General features: G+C 33.1%; 1 protein-coding gene across 6 annotated transcripts in view; it reads left to right on the top strand.

Annotated features, from left to right (window-relative positions):
- The first annotated feature begins 45 nt into the window (after positions 1-45).
- Positions 46-12,787, top strand: part of LOC149734573 (dynein axonemal heavy chain 5-like) — a 57,994-nt gene continuing 45,252 nt past the window's right edge. Inside the window, exons 1-16 of one of the 6 annotated variants that reach the window (XM_089879598.1) lie at positions 46-579; positions 4,243-4,340; positions 4,553-4,677; positions 5,071-5,240; positions 5,518-5,751; positions 6,148-6,273; positions 6,814-6,990; positions 7,654-7,760; positions 8,128-8,242; positions 8,647-8,769; positions 9,165-9,380; positions 9,972-10,165; positions 10,733-10,875; positions 11,291-11,491; positions 12,080-12,267; positions 12,573-12,744. In XM_089879598.1, coding sequence (XP_089735724.1) covers positions 403-579; positions 4,243-4,340; positions 4,553-4,677; positions 5,071-5,240; positions 5,518-5,751; positions 6,148-6,273; positions 6,814-6,990; positions 7,654-7,760; positions 8,128-8,242; positions 8,647-8,769; positions 9,165-9,380; positions 9,972-10,165; positions 10,733-10,875; positions 11,291-11,491; positions 12,080-12,267; positions 12,573-12,744 — 2,566 coding nt within the window. In that variant the 5' untranslated portion in view covers positions 46-402. Of the gene's footprint in view, positions 580-717; positions 984-1,088; positions 2,371-2,455; positions 3,390-4,242; positions 4,341-4,552; positions 4,678-5,070; positions 5,241-5,517; positions 5,752-6,147; positions 6,274-6,813; positions 6,991-7,653; positions 7,761-8,127; positions 8,243-8,646; positions 8,770-9,164; positions 9,381-9,971; positions 10,166-10,732; positions 10,876-11,290; positions 11,492-12,079; positions 12,268-12,572; positions 12,745-12,787 lie in introns of those variants that run through there. The other 5 variants (XM_089879601.1, XM_089879597.1, XM_089879596.1 and 2 more) reach the window with 5 other exon arrangements.

Below are 12,787 nucleotides of genomic sequence, written 5' to 3'. Positions count from 1 at the left end.
TTTATCAGATTAGATTCGCAGACGACTTGACATTCGAAGTTTGTTGGAAACGTCGATTCTAGCTTAACATAACATTAACTTTTAACAACAGGACTTTAATTTCATGTTTTCTTAATCGATTCGTATCAAAATAAGGCCATTTTCATGTAGCGTATTGTTTTGATAAGCTACCACTTTAAATTTGAGAGCCACACAAGTTTTGATTCGTGGAAGTTCGGTTACTTTTGCTGTAGGTTTAGGTTTTACTTAGCTAGGTGGGATATAAATTCAGGTAGGCTATACACGGCAACTGTGTGAAGAAATGTGTGGGTTACCAACTTTATATGCAGTAATGACAAATGTAATAGTGATCTGTTAAGCGAAAATGTAATTAACTGTTAAATCACGGCATTCTGAAACACAATGAATCCGCTCTTTGGTCCAAAGCGAGATCTGCCGGTTGAGATACCTGTAGGATCTCCACCCCCAAGGAGGATTTCACTATCCACACCATCAGCCAGCAGGTTATCGGGATGTCAGTCACGTGGTACACGAACCAGAATGACGGCTATACAATCTGAACAAATCAAAGAAATTCAGGTTGGTTATTTTTATTGACGTCATGTATGAACTAGGTTAACCTTATTAAACGGTTGACCAGTTAAAATGCGCCCTACAGTGAATTGCTTTGTTACGAACAATGACAATTCAATTTCCCACTGATCTATGACGTCACAAGCATAATCCAATGTTTTCGAGAAAAAACATTTTTTCGGACAAGTAGAATAAACTACACAATGGACAGTTAATATTTTTGAAAAATGAGTTCGCTTAAGTGGCTTTAAAGTTAGGGTTTATTGTTCAGTATATATTACTGGTGTATATAAGTGCACTCGATACCAGGCGTTGTCGCGCTAACAAGCGAATACTGCTGTTATGCAGAATATACCAAATAGGAATATATCAGTATGTTATGTGAAAGCAGAAGCATGGCACTGACACAGGTAAATATATTTCAAATTCTGTTTTATTTATATCACCGTATAGTTAGCCTATTAAAAGGTATTGTTTTTGATTGCTTTGAAACTGTTTCTGATAGTTAATACGGAACTGGTTTGGTTAGATTGAAGAACGAACACTGTTTGCAAAGTCAATTTAGTCTTCATTTAAATATTTGTATAAGTCGGTGATTGGTGATTTTTTAACAATTTATTTTTACTCACCACACCTCCTGCTCAGAAAGTATTATTTTGTTCCAGTTTATTTACTTAACTCGAAGAATAAATTTAAATATATTTCCTATATCAGTGCAGTGACAGCAATTCGTCGACGTGTGTTAAACTCCATAGCGTTTGATCTCCCAGCTTATGCCTAGTTTTTGTTACAGCAATAAAACCAAACGTTGTGTATTCGCGGTTTATTTTACGATGGTCGCGATGACAAACGAGAGAGATCTGCTCGTTGTTTAAGCAACGTTATGCGGGTTTAATGGCACCGCCTATGCTTGGCAAACAACAAGCAATGGTGGAACAAAAGGCGATGTATGTCTAGCTAGAGTCATAGCAACGAAACGCTGAATAGGATGTACCAGCATAGTTAGTCATTAAGCTTATTGCAAGGACAAGACTCTAGACGGAATTAAGAATTTGTTCGAATTGAGTATCTGTGTGTTTTTTTAAAACTTATTACTTCATATAAGGTTTCGGTTAATATTAAAATATGTCTCGAACTTCTTCATCAAGTTCATCAAGCTCGTCAAGTTCGTCGTCTGAAGACGAAGAAGCAAGTTTTCTACCGAATATAAAAAGTCGCATCTCATCTGTTAATTCACAAGTCAGTGGTGAAAGCTCGCAAGGTAAAAAATCACCAAGGACATCTGTGAGTGGCGGTAATGTAGTGACGTTAGTAGGTTCTGCCGGATTAAAAGAAGCTAGTGTTGCAGAGATACAACATAGCAACGGTGAGAAAGATAGGTCTGATGACAACATGGGGGTACGCAGAAGAAGTCGTCAATCCTCGCTTAATTCTTTAAGATCAAGTTCTCGTGTTTCCAGCGCCGAGTCGGATACTTCTGTTTCGTTACCTGTAGATGTACACAGCCGTGAGCATTCACCAAATATACCACAGCATAAAGTATCAAGTTCGAAAAGCTCGGTTCATTCAGCGGTTGGAGATCTTAAGACGCCAAAACAATCAACAACCCAACATACCGAGTTGAAACGGCGCAGCTCTAGCGCCGCTATCGAGAATTTATTCACTGACCAACCAGAAAGCGATCGTATGGAATTGGGACGACGCTTGAGCTCCACCGTGCGGCAAGTTTTATTGGGCCAACACTTACCGGATCATTTAAAAGCGCGACATGTAGCAAACATGTTCATATCTAGTGTGGTAAGTGAGTTAACAGTATTACAGACAGGTCAGTTTTACAATTAGTATCCAAAGTTACATCGATAAATCAACAGTTTTCGTCGCTTTAATAGTTCGAAATTTCGGTATTAAGGAATTTCGGTAACTTTAAATTATTTGTCGTCTCAACCAGCCTACTATAAGTTAGGGGATATTAATTTGATAAATAAGAAATATTGTGGACCGGTTATGGTGAGAGGGTGTACCGGTAACTAGAATCTAAATATAATCGATGTTTTTAAAGTAATGTGGGGTAAGATGGGATACTGTTAGAACCTAAATCCCATATTTCCTAATCATGCTTTTAATAATTAACACAGTTCTTTTAGAGTCGCTGAATACGGTTATTTAATTCTGTACATATTCTTTAGGTACTATCATGGGAAAAGAGAATGAAAATGTCCCATATTACCCCACCCTAACTTTGTGTTAAAACATAATTTGTCATAATATTCCTTAACTTTTCGTTTCGTAACTTAGCGAACTACGTAACAATGATAAGGATATTTAAATTTGTTCTGCGCCAAAGTAAACGAGCGTTGCCGTATGACAACAATATTTTCAAATTTTATTATATTTCATGTTGTGTTAGGAAACAAAGTCAATTGTTGCAGAACAAAGTCGGTTGTTCTGTTCAACAATAGCGGGTTATATATGTTCTATGGTGTGTTTAAAATAACAGCCTTGGTTATTGACTGAACGTGCGCGGTTATAAAGCGCGTATCGGTTGGCTGGTAGCTATTAGCAACAAAATCGCCGAAACAGCGAAGCATAACCAGACAACAGAGCGAAAGTATAACGTCTGGTACAGGAGCTTACGTTTTTATGGTAGCTTAATTTAGCCAACGACAGCAAAACCTATGATATTGGATGTTTTAATTATGGTTTTATCTTGAGATTAGAATGGTAGGTAAATTATTATGTCAGAAGTTAGTCACCCTAAGATGACGTCAACTAGTGGCAAATATCGTCAAAGCACTCACAATGTGGTTGAGGCATTGGTAAGTTTGATCGAACCGAAAACTGATGTTCTTTTATGTCTGCGTTGCAGCAGAGTTAATATTCACAGCAAAATTTATTTATTTCCTATAAAAAGTTTATAAATTTGGCAGTAATAAGTATAGTGGAAGCTGGTAAAAAATATTATGCGCCAAAATGTAATTTCCATTTCATGACGTATCTTATTTAGTTTGAAGACTGGTTTGAAGAGTGCTTGCCAATGTTGGAAAGCAAGCAATGTTTACTTTGTACGCGAAAGTGTTTCAACAAACAAGTTTTGAGTCGGCGATTTTACTTAAAGCCTATTTTGTTCTTACGCAAACTTTTGTACAGTACGCCTGTACTGTTAATTCCAAACACGAGTTCAAAAAGCTTTTAAGTAGATAATCCTGTTTACTGTAAATTATGAGTTGTGTTATACACTGGTGGTGTCTTGTGCGTACATCCTCTATACAAACATGTGTTGCCTATTAAAATATCACGATATCAGCGAACATGTTAAGCGTTAATGTAATTAAATGATTTAGGTAAATGACATTAATACACTGTAAACGTTCGTCAATGTCAGAAATGATAAAATAGACTTTCTAAACGACTGACATCATATGACATGTGTCGCTAATTATTATTAACTACTTATATTAATGGAAAGAACCGAATGGGGACTCCCCGGTCGTGGGAGACATATAAGAGCATCTGACTATGATGACGTGCTTTGTTTATCATTCTTTAAAATATTTATTTATTGAATAAAATAGTAGAGTTTATTTTTAAACATTTTGTGTCAAATCCATAAACATTTGTTGATTTATGGTTTAGATATAGTTTTTTCATTCTTTTTTTATAATTTTTTAGCAAAAAATGAAAGAGGAGAAAGAGACCAAGAGAGCTCACCTGGATGGACGACATGAATATATCATCGATGCTGTGGCTAGAGCTCTTAATTTAGAAAGGTTTATTTAGTTTTTTTAAATAAATATCAAAAAGGATTGTTATTTATAAAAAACAGCAATCAAAATTTCATATCTTTTTATTTCAATTTCCAATATCTTTAGCTGGCCAATGGTATTGGCTTTATAATATCAATATAACTACACATGACCTACAACAAAAAACTAATAATATTTATATAAATTAGGCATAAAACTATTATTCTAATCTATAGAAGTGAAGTTGAAGAAGCTTTTCTTGAAGGGTCGCAAATATCGACCACTGATCACTTCTTTGCTCCACGTGGTGGCGCCAAACTCATGTTTTTCTATCAAGAAGTTGAAGTCCCTCCAGATGGAGGTTGGATGTTGATGTTATTTAGGGCATAGGCTATATATATATATGTTGATATATATATGTTGATATAACATGAATTCTTTGTTACCTTTCTGTAGTTTTTACTAAAGTTAAGGCAAAAAATAATTGATCGTGGCTAACGGTGTAAAATAATTGATGGCGAACAAAGACTGCAAAAACATATTTTTTGACATTAACTGACATCATTTTAAAAATGGCCCATCGAGCCTAATTTTGTTTTATATGTGAGTTGCTGCGTAATGCTGAAAACCACTGTATGTGGGGTGGTTGGCTTTGAATAGAATTGTTTCCCAATATATATCAACTGTTGGCCGTGTTGTTGTAATATGTTATGAACATAAAACTGTAAATAGTAATTAAATATTCGTTTTACAGCAGTCGCTCATATACAACTTGGAAGATCTGAAAACAAACCAGTTTCCCCAAGATCAAGCAGGATGAAACTGTTCATAACGGATGGCACAGAAGCTGCGTTGACAGGCCAATGTGTTTTCTTTCTTCGAACCAACACAAACAAACCGATTACCGCTGAAAATATTCATAGGGTGAGGCTATCTTATATTGGGTTTAATGGACACACTTCATAATTAACTTTTTGTATATATACTGTTAATTAGAGCACTTGCCTTTAAACCATATAATACCAAGTGTGTGACTCTTGTCCCAGACAGATAGGTGAATGAATGAATGTAACTTGCTTTACCAACTGTTGTTTTGTCGCTATACTCTGTATTTCATTTAAAATATTTCTAAATCTTCGCTACCGTAATTGATAGATGAATAAAGTTATTAATATATTATTTTTGTTATTAAAAATATTAGGAGATTAACATGCAAATGATGGACGCGACAGAAGGTGGTGTTCTATCTGCAATTGAAAAGATGTTATCCCAAATATATATTCCCGCGTTAAAAGCAAACAAGTCAGGTTGGGGAGAGTTAGCTGCTTCAAGTCAAGGGGAAGAAATTCGAAATCAATTTTTGAATGGGTTGGATTCATTTGTTGGAGTTTTGGCAGGAGCTCAACAAAGTTTGGAAGAGAAAGTTTTATTGGAGGTTGATTTGTTTCTGTACTGCTAAAGTTATGCTAAACCTTATTTAGTTTTATTATTTTGTAAAACTTTATTCAATAGCATAAGATAGCAAAATAACAATACAAAAGCCATAGAACGTTGTTTGTTCCACAAACTTTGTGTCAGATTAAAATCCTTTATTTTTTAAAAAAGATTTGTATTTGTTGTTTTAGTTTTTGGTTTGGGTGATGGGCCAATCCTGGCCCAAATCCTAGGACACATGGGGTGCCACCCTGCGGGACCTCACCCACATAGAATTCAGTTGTTCGTTTCCACATTAAAATATGTCTAAATTTTAAATTTTTTTTGTGTATTCTTTTAGAATATATATTTTTTAGTTTTTGCCCCGTTATGTAAGCCCTGTTATATTTTGTTATAGGAATGCCCATATATTGATTTCTCATGTTATCATGGACCAACTGAATATGCAGTGGCTGCTGCTTCCACTGAAACATTGGAACATGTAGAGAACTGCATGAAAATGTGGATTAAACAAATACAACAAGTAAGTGTGGCAGGTGTACATGCAGTTTAAACCCTTTCTTTAAAAACCATCAGGGTTAGAATATTCATTTGTCACTTCGATTACAGTAAGTTTTTGGAAATATTTTAAATAAAAAGACAGGATATGGCAACAAAACAACAGTTGTTAAAACATGCTCACGGTTAAAACATATTAACATTTAATTGAAAGAAAATAAGTGTAGTCGCTACATCTAGCAGAAAAACGAGACATTTATGTTTAGTTAAAATTTAGGTAGAGTTCCTTTAATAAACCAATGACAGAAACAAATCAAAAATCAAAAGGTTACACTAAAATATGAAAATATGAAGCTGTTATGCATTTGTATTGTAGGATAAGTAATATTAAAACATTTTCTATTATAACTCACTAATCATCCTATTTCATTCTACGTACATAAACAAAATTTTAATGGATGTTTTAAACTGATAATTAGATTCCATTTAAAAACTTATGGATAATACTGTTGCGTTTGAAATAATTTAAATTTTCAAGAAAATCTAAACTGTTACATACCCCTAGGTCTTAGCAGAAGGCCAGCAACTACGTAGAGAAGCAGATAACATCGGACCTAGAGCGGAGTTGGAACATTGGAAGAGAAGAACTTCAAGATTTAATTATTTACTTGAACAATTAAAGACACAACGTGTTAGAGCAGTTCTTGGTATTCTTCACATTGCTAAGTCTAAACTATTACCGGTAGGTTTTTGAATTTACATTACCTATATTGTTTATTTTTGTGTGGTTGGTCAACCAAGAGTTATAGCATTAGTGTCATATTATGCAATGTAAACAGTGGCTTCATACACCTTGCTTCAGTGCTCTGTGTTACCATGTATAATAGAACACCTCACAGTGAATAATAACTGATTAGTTTTTTAAACTCACAGTAATATAACCACCAATATTGCATACATATCAACTTGGATATTTATAAGTTGTATTATGCAATCATGTATAGTAGGGCGGGAAAAGATAGAACACCTTTTCATTCTATTCTCCGGTCCCAGTTGGTAGTAAACAAAGAACACTCAAAGAATTATAAAACACACAACTCCTATACACTGTTGTGTTCTGTCCGGCGCCATGGCATAGTGGTTAGCGCGCCTGCCCAGTGGTCACTAATGGGTTGTCCAAATTATCAGCCACACTTAAAAAAATGAAAAAATATGAAAAAAATAATCACTCACAAAGTAACATACGTGGTAACTCGTAAGCTGGCACGAGGTGTAAGTTACATTCATTCAGTAAGTTACATTCATTCATTCATTCATTCACTGTTCTTAATTGTTTGAAACATGATCATTTTATTAAGATATTATGTGCTAACGGTGTGTAGAAAATGAATCCATATTTTGATAGGTGTGGAGAGAGTTGGATGCTCGTATCACAGACACAGCTAACGAAGCTAAAGATAATGTCAAATATTTACAAACACTCGAGAAATTTTGTGATCCGTTGTATAACAGGTGCCGACTTTTGAGATTTCTGTGTACCTATGACTTTTACATATGATAAATACACCATTAGATTCTTTACGTTTTTATGCACAAATCTTTTTAGGCTATTTTATAGGATGGTGCACAACAGCCTTTCTTCAATTAATGTAACCATTATGGTTTTTACGTTTATTTATTAAATCTGGTTGATTTTAATTTTTTTTTACTAGATCTTGTTTCACAACTGTTGGTTGTTGTTAATTTCTTTTCTTTGTTGTTTTTATTTAATTTTATCTTTGTTATTGTTATCATAGAGAATTTATTAATTTAGGTTGAATACCTTTAAAAAGAAGTATGATAGTTATTTGTTAAATATCAGTTTATATCTTTGTACCAGTGATCCAATTGCCATGGTTGATGGAGTTGCTCATCTCATCAATGCAATACGAATGATACACAGTATAAGCAGATATTATAATACCTCGGAAAAGATGACATCATTGTTTGTTAAGGTAGGTCAAACCTCTAATTTATATGAAAAGTGGGGAGCTCATAAGAGTTGCCTGAACACAAGTAAAATAACTACCATACAAAGTCAAGTTTTAATGCCGCCATGGATTTGATAATGCAGTGTGCAGTTTTCTAATATATAGTAGGGTGGAGAAAAGATAAGATACCTTTTTTTTGTCTCGTCTTTCCCCATCCTACTATACATCATAAAGTGTTCAAAATCTTTTATTTTTTTTAATTTAGATTTTTTCAACCTGTGCTGGACAGTTCAGAATATTAAAAATGTTAAAATTTTCAAATAGTACGGTAGTTCTTTTATTTTAAAAAAGCTTAACTTGGCATAATATTGTGTGAACACTTAACTATACAATAGAATAATTAATATGTGAACAAATTTATTCCAAAGGTTACAAATCAAATGGTATCAAGTTGCAAGTCATATATAACTTCGAATGATACGGAAACTATATGGGATCAACCACGACATGAAATAATTCAAAAACTTGAAGCCTGCATCAAGTTAAACAGGGTATACCTATTTATATTTACGTGTAAACGTGTTATTTGTGCAATACTAAAATAAAATTATAAACACATTTGCCTATAAATATAAATATTTGGGCAAAAAATTATAAAATATTGTTTTATATTTCAATGTATTTTATCCTATATTGTTAAGCTTAAACTCAGACAAGTATTTTTATGAAGACAAAAACTTAATGGCTGTTATTTAAAACTTTAAAGCATTATTAATGATTAATAATACAAATGCAAATGAATTGGTTTGCCAAGTATGACTTTTTGTAAGCCTAAAGTTTGTCATATATAAACAGCACTTTTTAACATACGAGTTGAACTATTGTAGTAGATGACAATACTTTTGAATGGAGCACGGGTTTAGTGTTTAAAACCCTTTTTTTACAGGAATATCAACGATGTTTTCAACGTACAAAGCAAAAGTTAGAACAGACACCAAATGAAAGGAAGTTTGACTTCAGTGAAATGTACATATTTGGAAAGTTTGAATCTTTTGTTCGACGTTTACAAAAGATTCTTTCCATGTTTGAAACAATGAAGGTTTACTCTGCATTGGAGCGTTCCAAAATTGAAGGCTTAGATCCCATGATTGGGAAGTATCAGGTGGATATAATATTTCTATTGTATCATATGTGATACAACATTGCAGAACATTTAAATATTCAATTTGTATTTGTTAATGAACTAGGGTTTTTATAAACAAAGTGTTTTGTTAAAAAAGTTGGTAAAATACAAACTTGTAGTTAAAGATGATAAAGTTTATAAAAACTTGTAACCGCTTACATTGGAATGTGTCTTTGGTTACACTTAATGGCAATACAACTGCACAGTAATCTGAGTTGTCAAAATTTAGAATCATACCCACATACCACCATAGACTTTTATTCTTCCTAAATCATAAATTAGCAAAAGCTGTATGAACTACTGATAATGGTGGGGACAAGATGTTCACATTCATGTTATAACTCATAACATTTCAGCTACATATTGATAAAGACAATAAAACTGAAAAATTAGCAAGGCTGTAGCGACCACGCTTATTTTCTTCCAATTAAATGTAAATATGTTTTAAACTGTAAGCATGTTTTACCAACTTTTGTTTTGTCGCTATATCCTGTCTTTTCGTTAAGTATGTTTCTAAATCTTCGCTGCCCCGTAATCGAAGAGACAAATAAAGTTGATGTTGTTGTCCAGGTTATTGTGGCGACAATAAAGAAGAAGCCGTACAATGTGTTGGATCAACGAAGGGGAGATTATGATGAAGACTTCTATGATTTTAACGCAAGTATCACTGATTTGCACAACCAGTTAATTCTTTTCATTGATCAACAATTTGCCAAACTATCAAACACACAAAGAGCTGTAATGTTGCTTAGAAAATTTGAAAGGTAAATGTTTGTAGTTAGTTAATATTACATGTTGTTAATTTAATTCCCCACAAAGTAACATACATGGTAACTCGTAAGCTAACACCGGGTGTATAAAACAGAACACCCGTGTTATAACCACTGTCATTTTCGGGCCACCTAAGGATAAAGCAAGTTACATTCGTTACAATTACATAAATGAATTGTTAGACATCAAGTAATAGATAAACTAATAAAATGTAAATTTAAAACAGTTTATTTGGTTAATGTATTTAGCATACTAAAATAGTAAGTAATACTTATGAATAATTTTTATACCACGTGTTACATAGTACCTAAGAAAAATTTTTTTATATATAATTACCCACAAGGTAACATACATGGTAACTTGTAATCTGGCACGAGGTGCACACCCGTGTTATAACGACTGTCGTTTTTGGGCTACGCGAGGATAAAGTAAGTAAGTTACATAATACACATTACCTGTTTGTACTGTGAAGAAATATTAACACAGCACAATTTTTTAAGAACCATTTTGTATTTTTGTCAAGTGATACTATAATTAGCTGATATTTGTTCTTTTTTCAGACTTGGAATTCCTGACTTGAACATTGAAGAGAAATATGAGAATATATTGATGAATTATGGTCGTGATGTTGAAGCAATATCGAAGATATATACTCGACAAAGAAATGATCCTGTCATACCCCGAGACATGCCTCCAATTGCTGGTATGATAGTTCAAGCTAAGTACACTACTATCTTGATTATTGTTTAAGTAGTGGGATTTATCTGTGTCTTGAACAAATGAATGTAACATATTTATCTTCATGTGGGGCACAGTATTTTATACATCCCTGGCCATCACAATTTTCCATGTATGTTACTTTGTGTTGGTCTATTTTTTACTATATGGGACTGGGTTGAAACAATTGCTGTTAAGCCGTAAGTGTGTTGTCAAAGGACACATACGCCCACAATGATGGCATCCCTGAGCATTTAGCCGGTGCGTTATTATTGCTTCAACCATTATGTTTCTGTTATTTAGTTTTGCTGCTCAAAAATGACCAGATAATTAAAGTGCTTCCATATTATATACAAACCTGTTATTAAGTGTGCAAATAAGTTAAACAATTTTGTTTACAGGTAAGATCATGTGGGCCCGTCAGTTATTTCGAAGAATCCAAGATCCCATGGAATTACTTCAGGAAGAAGCACCTCATGTTCTTCAGATTCCCAATGCAAAAAGAATCATTCGAAATTTTAATAAAGTTGCAAAAGTTCTTCTTGAGTTTGAAGTTCTATATCATAGAGGTTGGCTACGACAGGTCGATCTCGCCAAAGCAGGTGACTTAATATATTTACTGCTGTTGTTTAGCATACAATTTCAATACAGCTTCTCTGTCAAATTTACTCTACAAACATTTGGACATCTTGTTTAATATGGTAAAATTCCTTAAAATCAGTATATTTTGATGAAGAAAACTTCATAAAAAATGAAACATTGGTTATGAATTTGGGCAACTTGGCTGTCATTTTTTAAAATCGTTTTTTTAGATACGTGCTTGTCTGTTGTTATTGTTTTCTATATGTGTTAATATCAAGTTAAATTTTTTGGACTGATTCTGTTTTAATTAAACCATTGATTTGGTAAAAACTATTTTACAGTTACACACGCTACATACTATATACTTTGAATTATTATAATTCAACTCTAAAGTTTCAATTTAAACTTTAGTTTTAATCTAACATTTCAAACTATGTTTTACTTTTTAATCTACAAAACAAAAATGTCAATTTTAATAATAATAATAACTTAATTTGTCACTTCGATTACTGTAGCAAATTTAGAAATATTTTAAACAAAAAAAACAAAAAAAAAGAGTTGTTAAAATGCTTACAGTTAAAAATAACATATCCTCCCATGATTACAAGGTCTTCAAGCTTCTCTACTTGTTCGTCACCCCGAGACAAATGAACTTTATGTGAACTTTGACCCCATGATACTGACCCTTATCAAAGAAACTGAAGCAATGACGAGAATGGGTTTGGAAATCCCTCTTACGGCTGCTAAGATTAGTCAAAAGCAAGCAAGTTTGAAAGAACATAGCAACCAGTTGAAGGTTATTATTTAATGCAATAACCAATTGTTCATTTAAATGCAAGTCATTGGAACAATTGTTCATCTGTGTCCTTGGGCAAGACATGTTAATTTTTATATCCAATTATCACTAATTGATTGTTCAGATTGTAAATCATACAGAAAAAACAAAGTAACAATCAATCACAATACTTTCGTATTTATTAACTTTTGAAATGGTACAAGGTGTATGAGATGGAATAAGACACCTTCTATAACTAAACAGATGAGATAAATAATATAAAATTATACGATGCACAATTATATAAAACAAAAATTTTCTATTAGTTCTTACTGAGTGAAAATACAAGAATCCGTGATAAGATTCATTCATCAATCCTCCCACTTACCACTCCACACACTATGAAAGTGGATGATGCACTTGAACCTGGCCTCACACTATTAAGTTGGACTTCAATAAATATCGAGCAGTTCATTCAGAATTCTCATTCTTCACTTGGTTTGTATTATATCATTTTATTCAATATTTATGTTGTGAAAGA

The sequence above is a fragment of the Ciona robusta genome, chromosome 6, assembly GCF_009617815.1.
Source record: "Ciona robusta chromosome 6, ASM961781v2".
Lineage (NCBI taxonomy): Eukaryota > Metazoa > Chordata > Ascidiacea > Phlebobranchia > Cionidae > Ciona > Ciona robusta.
Note: the sequence above shows the minus strand (reverse complement) of the source record. Positions and strands in the feature narration are given on the sequence as shown.